This window comes from Nannospalax galili, unplaced genomic scaffold (assembly GCF_000622305.1).
Source record: "Nannospalax galili isolate Female #2095 unplaced genomic scaffold, S.galili_v1.0 scaffold482, whole genome shotgun sequence".
NCBI classification, from domain to species: Eukaryota; Metazoa; Chordata; class Mammalia; order Rodentia; family Spalacidae; genus Nannospalax; species Nannospalax galili.
Window position 1 is genome coordinate 679,024 of NW_008347521.1, and position 12,730 is coordinate 691,753.

The following is a 12,730-nucleotide window of genomic DNA, read 5'->3' on the forward strand; positions in this document are numbered from 1 at the left end:
GAGGCAGGTGTACGATGTGAGTTGAAGGCTAGTTTGGTGGACATAGCAAAACCAAAACCAAACAAACAAACAAAAAACCATAACAGTCATCAAAATTGAAATGCCCTTTAGCCCCTGCTAGCCCAGAAATCACTATGTAGACTACGCTGGCCTGGATCTCACAGAGCTCTCCATGCCTCTGCCTACCCACTGCTAGGATTAAAGCTGCCACACCCAGTGGAATATGATTCTTGATGTCAAACCTTACTAAAGTCCAAACCTATCTCTTCTTTCTGGAATCTCAAGCATACAACAGTTTTAAATCTGATGAGATTTAAATAGGACAAGGATCTGAAGGTACACTACAAAGTTACAAGTGACATTATTATGAATGACAACAAAAAGAACAGCAGGGGCAGTGTTCGTGGACTGTGCGCAGACATGCAGCTCTGAGAGTCTACCCATAGTTCTGAATTCTTCAGAAAAAATAAAGGAACCTCTTTCCTTTTTCCTGTCTCTTCTGTAACCGTGCTTTCTCTAGCGCTGTGGGCTGCCCAGATGTTTTGGGTTTTATGGGTTTTTCATTCTCCCTCCATTCTCCTCTAAAGGGCAGCCCTGAGGACTTTTCTTAAATTCTAATAAAACTGTTCTAAAGCTTAAGAAAGAGATAGAGATAGGCAGAGATGCACAGCCAGGCAAGCAGGTAGGCAGACAGACTAGCAGAATGGAAGGAATCAAGGAATTTTAGGAATTTTGCTACAGAGAAAAATACCATGAAATAAAAAGGAAATTCACAGAAATCTCACCGAAGATCCAAACCAGCTTCTTTCCAGAGTAAATCCATCAAGCGTAGCATCTGGAGTGTCAACATGTCCTGTCGTAGATCTAAGGGGAAGACAGCTGCTAAATCATATGTGCTTTCCATTTTATACCTTGTTACTCATTAATTCAACATTAGGTGTTTAGATTTAACTAATAAGCCCATTAATAAAACACTGTGCTTTTTTCTAAAAACTAGCAGTGTCCCTATAGCACTTTAGAAATTAAGTTTAAAAGACCTTTCAACTGTTTACCACATAAGCTACTGTATTAACTAGCAGGAACTACAAAACTGGACCACATTATAATAATTGTACTGCTTTCCTTCTTGCCTACTTTTATGGCTGTAGAGGAAGTTCTTAGAATAACAGCTAAGCTTACTTATCATTGTGTCCAAGAGTACTTTCAGGGCCCACACTAAGAGACTAAAGGAGTCTGCAAGCTTGATGCCAGCTTGGCTATACAGTGAAATCTGGTGTCAAAAATACATAATAACATTTAGACTGGGCGTGGTGGCGCATACCTTTAGGCAGATCTCTGTGAGTTCAAGGCCAGCCTTATCTATATAGTTGAGTTCCAGGACAGCTGGGGCTACAGGAAGACCCTGGCTCAAAATGACCAAAAAAAAAAAAGTCTAGCAAACACCATGAGAGCAGGGCATGCTGGCACATTCTTATAATCTCAACACTGAGGAGGCTGAGGCCAGATCACTAGTTTTAGGCCAACCTATACTAGAGTAAGATACAGTCTCAAACCACTACAAAGAAGTTATAGTAAGAAGTTGTAAGCAGCTGGACATGGTGGCCCACACCTTTACTCCCAGCAACCTGGGAGGCAAAAGCAGGTGGATCTCAGAGCCAACCTGGTCTACACAGAGTTCCAGGTCAGTTGGGGCTATAGGGAGACCTTGTTTCAAAAGGATCAGAAAAAAAGAGAAGTTGTAAGCATATACAAAGATAAACACAGTTACTCAACTCAATTCCTTTAATGACTGGTAAACAGATGCCATGACCTTCATAGAAATGAAGATCCTAAAGCCCAATTAGTGTGGACTTGCTTACAGTTAGTCAGATAGCCAGCAAGCCATGCCTGCCTGTTGGTTGGTGTAATTACCTCAGAGGCAATTCCTTTATAAAGTTTGCATCATCACTTAACTGAATTAAAACACACTATAAGGTGATAATCAGCTTTGCTATCACTGGGTAGGATGTGTGAACGCACACTGAGATCTCCTTGTCATTCACAAACATTTTATCAACAAATAAACACTGAATCCTTGTATTTTGTATGGGAAAACAGGAAGGCTTATCAGAACAATAAATGAACCAGAAGTTACTTTACAGAAAGGCCTTTAGGATATGTGTTTGACACAGATAGCTGCTCCTTGATTGCTAATTGCTACACATTTACTATGCCTTTCCAAGAGATGTAAAAATCCCAGTACTCACCATCACCATTTTTAAAAATCACTCCAACTGAATCCTCACCAAATACTTTGTTGTTGTAGACCAGCCACAAAGGCTTCATTTTGGAATCCATGTATTTGCACTTTTCAACACTGAAATCAGCCAATGGGAAAATCGGCTCATGTTAATGTAACAACACAGCATGATTATAAACGCTCCCGTGACATATCAGGCTTGAAAACCCTACCCCCCCCCTCCATACCTATTTCTATACAAATGAGAACCATAGAACCTCCTCTGGGGAGAAGAGGAACAAGATGGACTGGACTCAAATCTAGGATGTGACTTCTCCATTGCCTGCACTTAAAATTTCTCCTTGTTTTCTTATACCTCCTTAACGCATTTTATTTACTGAATAAAAAGTACAGTGTACTACTATATTAAAATTAGGACTACACAATGACAATGTTTTTTCATAAATTTTTTTCTTCATGTGTTTGTGTATGTGAGTGTTATCTCTGTGGATGTGGATGTGCACGTGTATACAGGTGCCTTCAAATCCCCCAGAACTGTAGTTAGAGGCTGTTGTGAGCAACTTGCCATGAATTCTAGGACCCAACTGGTTCTATGCAGGCATTCTTAACTACTGAGCCATCTCTCCAGCTCCAATTCTTTATTTCTTAAAGAGGGATCAACACTTTCCCTTAAAGAGGAATCTGAATACTTTCATTGTTTCCACCTCTGTATGAATTAAAATGTATGAAATAGGTTTCCAAATTCATTTTAGATTATATTTTAAAATAGAAAGTCAGTAAATAATGTGCCATGGTTTCCAAAAATTTGCTAATACAGGATTTACAATTTGTAGAAATCAGTATCATAGCCAGGTATGGTGGCTCAGGCAGTAATACCAGCACTCAGCAGGCAGAAGGATCATGCATTCAAACACAGACTGGACTACATGAAAATCTGTATCACAACTACCTAGGGCCAGGTGTGGTGTCGCATGCCTTTAATCCCAGCATTTGGGAGGCAGAGGCAGGGGAATCTCTGTGAGATCAAGGCCAGCCTAGTCTACATAGTAAGTTCCAAATCAGCTGAAGCTACAGAGAAACCCTGCCTCAAAACAAAACAAAACAAAACAAAACAAAAACAAAAACAAAAACATAGGGCTGGAGAGATGGCTCAGCAGTTAAGAGCACTGACTGCTCTTGTAGAGGACCCAGGTTCGATTCCCAGCACCCACGTGGCAGCTAACAACTGTTCCTAACTCCAGTTCCAGGGGATCCAACACCTTCTTCTGACCTCTGCGGGCACTGCACGACATTCATGCAGGTAATACACTCACACACAGAATATAGATAATACATAAATATAAAAAAAACACCCAAACCACTGCCATCAACAAAAACAAACAAAACCCCTCACCTAACTAAATGAATAAACATATATTAAAAGGAACTTAACTTGTAACAACCTTTACTAATCCCATAGATACTTTTAACTAATAGGTACACAATATAAACACAGTCTCTGAAGACTTTTATGATTTCTTTCCCTTAACTACATTCAACTTGCTAGGGCTAATAGCTAGCCCCACTGCTTCACCAACACAGTAACTCAGAAATCTTTTCTGCATTGCTATTTTCACAGGAGATTCGCTGTGCAAAGCAGAGACAGTCACTTACTAGAGCTCTGAGAGGATGACACATGGATTCAGAGGTGACTGTAGGTCAGAGAGGGCTTCCCGGTAAGCATTCTGCTTTAAACAGGTATGCATGGCCTCCTTTCCTTTGGCTCTGTTTAACTTCATGGCATTTAATTTGATTAAGCTGTTTAAAGTTTTTAATTTATTGAGGGCTTCAACCTGAAAAATAAGGTTCCCCAACCCCAAAGTTTACTTATGGTTAAAGTAATATATCACACGATCACATTCATCAGTAACTCTTCCCCAAAAGACATACAAAATTAGCTGAAGTAAAAACACTGCCTTACGAAAAATATTATACAGACAATAATTTTTTAGCACTTATTAATGAAATCTTTTTTTTCCCCCTTGGTCTTTTTGAGACAGGGTCTCCCTGTAGCCCCAGCTGGCCTGGAACTCGCTATGTAGATCCGCCTGCCTCTGCCTCTGCCTCCTGAGTGCTGGGACTAAAGGCCTGCGCCACCACGTCCGGTTTTAAATGAAAACTAGAGAAAATAGGCATAGATTATGAGTATTTAAGAAGATAGGTGTGAAACTACACTCAACTACGTAGTTCACTGAATGACAGAATTCGAAATACTTCAATTCAGACCCACTCTATCCAGCCTATACCACAGAACAAGTATCTGTACACAAGTAACCCAATGTTCCTGATAGTGAAACCTTAATATCTACTTCTACTTTTTGTTTTTAAGATATGGCCTTGCTATGAAACCGAGGCTGTTCTAAAACTCATAATCCTCCTGCCTCAGCCTCTCTGGTGATGGGATTATAGGTTTCTACTATCATGCCTGGCAATGACTGCCATCATTTGTGTATGACAGCTCAGACTATTTTCTTTCCATTAATAGTATAGCTAGAATAGATTATGATTTCAAGTGCTTGTTGTCCAAGTTGAAATCACTTGTTTTTATTTTTATTATTTATTTATTTATTTATTTATTTATTATTGTGTGTGTGTGTGTGTGTGTGTGTGTGTGTGTGTATGTGTATATGTCCCCATCTATGGATGCCAGAAGGAGGCTGGGATCTCCTTAAGCTGATGTGGGTTCTGGGATCTAAACTCCAATCCTCTGTAAGAGTGCTTTTAACACCTGTGTCATCTTGCCAACCCCAGAAATTACTTTTGAGATAACTCTGGTTTTCAAAATTTATACAAATGAGGGGAAAAAAAAAAAACCCTACAAAACCCCCACAAAACTTATACTAGTAGTACAACAAAATAGCCAACTAAATCAAAACCATTATGTTTAAAAGTTCATTTCAGCTGGGTGTGGTGGTATATGCCTTTAATCCAAGCACTTGGGAAGCACTTGAGGCCAATCTTGTTTACACAGCAAGTTCCTGGCCAGTCAGGCTATTACTCCCAAAAGTTCATGCTACTAAATAACCCAAAAGTTCTTTTATGTCATTTAAAATTAATTAGAATAACTGTAGCCAACCAAAAATAGAAATAACATTCTGTAACTATATTACTAAAACAACAAATGATAAAAAATTTACATCTATTATGAAACAAATATATAAGGGAGGGACATGCAAGGGGCCATGGTGAGGTGGAGGAGAGATGCCAATAAAGGGTGGGTGTTATTGAGGGGAGGGTGGGGGCAATGGGGGTGCTGGGACTGGGGAGGGAGGAAAAAGAGTAGATATGAATGAATCCGGGGGTGGGGGGGGGGCTAGGAAACCCAGAGGGAAATGTGGTACCCTGGAAACCCCATTAGAAACTCACATACAGTGTCTGAACATTCATGCATATGTATACCTGGGAGCTGCTTGGGAAGGAACACAGTGCCAGACAGAAGAGACCTCCCTTTAAGTGGTTGTTGAGGGTCAAGGAGAATTCCAAAATAACATGGGCTATTGATAAACCTCTTGGTTATCTCCCAGAACTAGTAGATAAGACCCTACTGCTGAACACAGGATACAGGACTTGAAGCAATGGAGTAGGAACTGACCTGGAAGCCTTCAAACCAAAGTTTAGCTATCATACTGCTAGATGATGATATGCAAACTGTCATGGGAGAAAAACAACCAATGGTCCAACCCAGCCCTAAAGCCTAATAACCATAACAACTGGCACGACAAACTACTTCTACTGGTGCAGTAGTGGCACTGTTATCTCGGGGGTGATCAACAGCTATTTAATTGGACTTAAAGCCCTCTCAGTGGGAGAGAACGCATGGGTGGTACTGTAAACTCAACCAAGTACACAAGGCAGGAGAGGACATAGAACCTAGAGAAAACCCTATCTCTGAAATTTCTTACTATATGCTAAATATCGATCCTTGTATTTACAGACAAACACACCGTACTAGTACTCATCAAACAAGCTTCTTTTTGCAACAGATGGAGGTTACTGCAGAATTGCACAACTGGTCAGACACAGAGAATATGATGTCTGAGGGATGTTCAAGTAGTGGAACCTCTATAGCTAAGGCTCACAGAACACAGCAGAACAAGGGGTAGAGAGAAAACTAATGCAGCTGTCAGCTCTTACGAGGAAAGCTTCCTTATACAACAGAGTGTGATGCACAGAGAAGGCCATAACTGGCCAAGTTTTAAAGAATAAGAGACTGGGGACTGGAGAAATGGCTCAGTGGTTAAGAGCAGCACCCACATGGTGGCTAACTGTCCGTAACTCCAGTTCCAGGGGAATCTGAAACCTCTTCTGACCTCCATGGGCACTGTACAACAGGGGTGCACTTACACACATGCAGGCAATACACTCATACACATGAAGTAAAAGTAATAAAAGAGACATAGAGATTGCAGAGTGTATATCCTTGGATAGGACTTCTACATTGAACCTCACCTATGGATCATCAAGGAAGAGGGAGCAGAAAGACTGTAAGAGCCAGGTCACTGGGAGCTTGCACATGTGAACTTCTGGCAATGGTGGCATCAAGCCCAGGACCCTTGCCAAATCAATTAAAGAAGGGCCCAGAGGGGAGGAGAGAAAGGGGTGGTGGGAGGCACTAGACTGAGAACTATTGGAGACTGACTGCTACTGGGTGAGGGAGTGTCAGCCCACTAGATGGGCTGACTAGACTCCAGTGGACGAATTTACATTGAAGCACTAAAGGACATCTGGTTATAAATGCTTGACTGGATAGAACTTAACATGTATGGCAGAATACACGCGGTCACCTGGGGGGATGGGGGGCATGAATGGTGTATGGGGACTAAATTTGATTAGGAACTGTTGTATAAAATTACAAAAGCTCGCCCAAGTGTGGTGGTGAACGTCTTTAGTACCAGCACTCGGGAGGCAGAGGCAGGCGGACCTCTACGAGATCCAGGCCAGCCTGGTCTACATAGTGAGTTCCAGGCCAGCTGGGGCTACAGGGAGACCCTGTCTCAAAAAGACAAAAGACAAAACCAAAAACAAAACCACACAAATTACAAAAGCTCAACAAAAAAAGTTTTATAGTAAAACATACATAAAATATATATGAAGCAAACATAGTATGCTGACTTTAAAATTCCATTAGAAGGCAATTTATTTTGTATCATGCTTTAATTTAAAAAAATTTTAGCTGGGCATGGTGGCGCACGCCTTTAATCCCAGCACTCGGGAGGCAGAGGCTGGTGGATCTCTGTGAGTTCAAGGCCAGCCTGGTGTACATAGCAAATCCAGGCCAGTTGGGGCTACAGGGAGACCCTGTCTCAAAAAGAAACAAACAAACAAAAAATCAATTTATCGTTATTTTTTTTTATGAGTGTTTTGCCTTCATGTATGTAGGTGCACCATATATATGCAACGCCTGAAGAGGTCAGAAGAGGGTATTGGATTCCCTGGAACTGGTATTACGGAGAGTTGTTAGCTGTGATATGGGTACTGGGAACCGAAACAGGGTCTCTAGAAACAAGCGCTCTTAACTGCTGAGCCATCTCTCCAGTTCCTTCTTTCATTTTATTTATTTTTTAAAATATTTTATTTATTATTTTTTTATTTTATGTTTATGCGTGTATTGCCCAAATGTAGGTAAGTGCATCTGTGTCATGTAATGCCCATGGAGGACAGAAGAGCTGTTGGATCCCCTGAAAATGGGGTTATGGACAGTTGTTAGCTGCCAGGTGGTGCTGGGATTTGAACCCAGGTCTTCTGCAAGAACAGCCAGTGATCTTAACCGCTAAGCCATCTCTCCAGCCTCCTTGTTTTCATTTTAAAATTTTGTTCCCAAGCATGAAAACCATTAAGAATGTATGTATGTGATTTCAAGGATGCAGTTTCTAAAGCTGAGACCTTGCTCACATAGCAAATTAAGATGATAAAATCAAGATGGCTGAAGCCTGCCACGTTACCCATCTGTCAAAACCAGACACTCCACTTTTCAATAATTTTAGGGGCCATAAAAACACTGACAAAAGAGCCTGATGAAAACTGGGCTTTGAAAACAAGAACTTTTTGAAATATTTGGAAATTGGAATTTCCTCTTGCCCCATTTCTAATTGTATTGATATTCATTCCTGGAATAGTATCCTAAATGGCCATAGTCAAATACTTTAGGCATTACAATAACTATCTTTTTAGAGATTTATGGGAATAACAGAACTACCACAGTCGTCTTGAAAGATGTCTCAGCAGGTAAGAGTGTTGCTTTGTGCCAAATCTGAAGATCTAAGTTCGATCCCTGGAACCCATATCATAGAAGGAAAAACAACTTCAAGTTATCCTCTGACCTCCACCTGCTTGGTAGCACACCCCACCTTTCCTAATAAATAAATGTTACAGGAGAGAGAGAAAAAAATTAATTCCCTTGGAAAAGAGACAGTCTTTCTCTTACTATTCATCAGTCAAGAATAACAACAGTAAGGGCTGGGCCTGTTAGCACAGGCCTATAATCACTTTTACTTATATTTAGGTGGCTAAGGCAGGAGGGTAAAAGGTTCCAGGCCAGCCTAGGTAACTTAGGAAGACCCTGCTTCAACACAGAAAATGAAAAAGAGAAGAAAAAAAAAAAAGCAGGCCAGGCGTGATATGCATGACTTTAACCCCAGCACTCCGGAGGCAGAGGCAGGCAGATCTCTGTGAGTTCCAGGCCAACCTGGTCTACATAGTGAGTTCTAGGCCAGGTGGGGCTACTCAAAAAGACTAAAAAAATAACAAAAACAAAATAAAAGCAAGAGACGGAGGCTGAGGAGATGACTCAGTGGTTAAGGGCCACTCTTGCAGCTCCTGGAGAGGACTGGAGTTCAGTTCCCTGACTCTACAGGATCTGAATTCCTCTGCTGGACTCTGTAGGCACCTGCATGCACACACATATATAAGTAGACACACACACACGCACACACACACACACAAATAGGGCTGGAGAAATGGTTCAGTGATTAAGAGCACTTGCTGTTCTTTTCTTGCAGAGGAACGAAAGGATGGCTAACAATGCTCTCGAACTTCCTTAACGTGCCAAGGGATCCAACACCCTCTTCTGGCCTTCTCTAAAAACTGCATGCATACGGTACACTGATACATGATGGGAAGACACTCATACACGTAGCATCAAAATAAATAAATGTTTTAAAATTTTTTAATTTTTTTTTGAAATGCATGACAAAGTTTTACTTTAAACGATTACCAATACACCAAACAACATGTTAAAGTTCTTGAATCCTATTATCTAGTAATTTGGATTAAGATAAAACTAGGAGCAGCCAGAACACGGTTTTAGTATTCACTGTCTAACCCTTAGCCAGAATGGACTGCTTTAAGACTGGCTGCTGCTTCATACAGATTACAAATAACTATTTACTACTTTTTCATAGATAAAGCCTCTGACCTGTAAGAAAGTGTAAGGGAACAATATAATCCCTTGCTTTCTTCAAAGAGTTTTTTTTAACTAAACTAAAAGAAAAAGTTAACATTGATACCCGTTGCTTGTGTGAACATGTAGGAAAACAGCATATACTCATTAAAGACAACAAAGTAAAAGATGAAAGTTTAGGTAAGTACTAAGTCTATACAAAGAGCTGGATTTGCTACTCTCCAAAGTGACAGGACAGACTACAAGGTAGAGGGATAATTTAACAAAGCCTTTCCTCAGTACAGAGCTCAGGCTTCCTGGAGGTTTCCTATTCCATGAGGGAATTTTCCAATGCCAAGCTCAGAGCAGGGGGCATCTGCCTTCTATCCATTTATGCGGTAGTTTTCATGGACTTCTGGCCGGATGTCACACACAAAGGCCAAGAGGTTATCAAGGACTTCATCCCTGTTTTGCTGGAAGTAGGTTTGGAGGATGGTCATCTTCTCCTGAGTCTCCTTCTCCACTTCACTGCTACAGCTCCCATGGGACCCCAGTGCCGCAGCTTCCTTGGCCTTGAACTCTTTCTCCCTCTGCAGGCGGTACTGTTCAATCTCAGCCTGGGCTTCTTCATTGGCCTGCTTCAGCCTCCGGTTCTTTCGTTTGCGGGCCTCGGACACCTTCTTGGCCGCCCGTTTCTCAGCCTGCAGCAGCTGCTGAATCCCCTGCGACTGACTCGCCATGGCTGCTGGGATCCCGGTCCTTACCACCGGCCTAAATCGCCCCGGAGACCTTCGGGTCACCTGACCCGCCACCTACCTAAAATTTTTTAACTTTTTAAGAAAGTAAAATAATGCTAGGCATGGTGACAGCATTCCTTTAGTCTTTAAACCTTTAAAGAAAGAGGTTGAGGAAGACATCAGAAGATGGAAGGACCTCCCATGCTCACGGATTGGAAGAATTAATATTGTGAAAATGACCATCCTACCAAAAGCCATTTATAGATACAATGCAATGCCAATCAAAATCCCCATGAGATTTTTGACAGAATTGGTAAAAACCATAAAAACCATCCTAAGATTCATATGGAAGCACAAACGACCTTGGATAGCCAAAGCAATCCTGAGCACTAAGAGCAATGTCAGGGGGATTACTATACCAGATTTTAAGTTGTATTACAGAGTTACAGTCATAAAAAAAACATGGTACTGGCACAAAAATAGACCCAAAGATCAATGGAACAAAATTGAAGACCCAAACGTGAGTACATGCAATTTCAGCCACCTGATATTTGACAAAGGGGCCAATAATATTTACTGGAGGAAAGACAGTATGTTCAGCAAATGGTACTGGCAAACTGGATCTCCACCTGTAGAAGAATGAAAGTAAACCCCTATTTTTCACCTTGCACAAAAGTCAATTCCAAATGTGTCAAAGGCCTCAATGTAAAGCCTGAAACTCTGAAACTGTTAGAAGAAAACATTGGGAAAAACCTACAAGATATAGGTATAGGAAAGGGTTTTCTAAACTGGACATCAATTGCTCAGGAAATAAGGACAAGAATTAACAAATGGGACCTCATTAAACTAAAAAGCTTCTTCTGTACATTAAAGGAGGCAAGCAGGGAAGTGAACAGAAAACCCACAGAATGGGAGAAATCTTCATCAGCAACACACCTGACAGAGGTTTAATATCCAGAATATATAACGAACTCATAAAACAAAGAACCAAGACAAGAAGTAACCCAATTAAAAGATGGGCTAAGGAGCTGAACAGAGAGTTCTCAAAAGAAGAAGTAAAGATGGCTATGAAGCATCTTAAAAGATGTTCAACATCACTAATAATTAGGGAAATGATCTATGAAACATCTTAAAAGATGTTCAACATCACTAGTAATTAGGGAAATGCAAATTAAAACTACTTTAAGATTTCATCTTAGCCCAGTCAGACTGGCTAAGATCAAGAGAACAAATGATACCAAATGTTGGAGAGGATGTGGGGAAAGGGGAACTTTCATCCACTGCTGGTGGGGCTGCAAACTGGTTCAGCCCCTATGGAAAGCAGTGTGGAGAACTCTTAAAAAATTACAAATGAGCCGGGCGTGATAGTACACGCCTTTAATCCCAGCACTCCGGGAGGCAGAGGCAGAGGCAAGAGGATCTCTGTGAGTTCAAGGCCAGCCTGGTCTACATAGTGAGTTCCAGGACAGCTGAGACTACAGGGAGACCCTGTCTCAAAAAGACCAAAAAAAAAAAAAAAAAAAATACAAATGAACCTACCATTTGACCCAGTTATACCACTCCTTGGCATATACCCAAAGAATTCATCCTATTGCAGAGACACTTGTACATCCATGTTTGTTGCTGCTCTTTTCACAATAGCTAAGAGATGGAAGCAACCTAAGTGTCCCTCAATTGACAAGTGGATAATGAAACTGTGGTTCATTTATGTGAGAGTTTTACTCAGCAGTAAAGAAAGATGAAATCATGAAATTTTCAGGTAAATGGATGAACTAGAAACTGTTATACTAAGTGAAGTAACACAGACTCAGAAAAAAATCGACATGTTCTCCCTCATATGTGGATCCTAAAGCCAAATCCTGATACCAAATGTGAATAAGTGAGTATGTTTCCAGACATGCCTACAGGAACTAGGATAACAGAAAGGAAACAGGGAGGTAAAGGAAAAGAAAGAACCTGAACGAGAAGAACAGTAGGAAACAGCCCTTAATAAGGGAGATATGGATAAAAACTGGGTTAGTTTAAGGGAGCGGGGAGGGAAGGGTATACAAGGAACCTAGGGGATAAAGGGAAAGAAGGAGCTCAAGAGAGGTAGGACCAAAGGAGAAGGGTATTAGTAAGGGAGAAAGGGGGGAAATGAAGGCACCTTAAGTGGGAGAACAACTGATCTTTGCCTAAGATTTATCTACATGACACACAGTAATTAAAAATAACAGACTGGTGGAACTAACTTTCTTGGGTGTTTAACAGACAGACTTTGAGGCCTGTAATAATTTGGTCAGAGGGACATAAAGGACACTTTTTGCTCCTTGTCCTCCTAGGTCGACTAGTTCCAGG

The 12,730-nt window shown here is 41.0% G+C and overlaps 1 protein-coding gene and 1 pseudogene across 4 annotated transcripts in view; both read right to left on the reverse strand.

The window, feature by feature from the left end:
• The window catches only part of Pik3cb (phosphatidylinositol-4,5-bisphosphate 3-kinase catalytic subunit beta), a 171,177-nt gene that overhangs the window by 22,315 nt on the left and 136,132 nt on the right, over nucleotides 1-12,730 (reverse strand). For all 4 annotated transcript variants that reach the window (XM_029568812.1, XM_008844110.3, XM_029568811.1 and 1 more), the window contains 3 exons: nucleotides 3,893-4,071; nucleotides 2,247-2,356; nucleotides 786-864 (listed from right to left, as the gene is read on the reverse strand). In XM_029568812.1, coding sequence (XP_029424672.1) covers nucleotides 786-864; nucleotides 2,247-2,356; nucleotides 3,893-4,071 — 368 coding nt within the window. The remainder of the gene's footprint in view (nucleotides 1-785; nucleotides 865-2,246; nucleotides 2,357-3,892; nucleotides 4,072-12,730) is intronic.
• On the reverse strand, nucleotides 9,448-10,466 carry LOC103742945 (annotated as a pseudogene).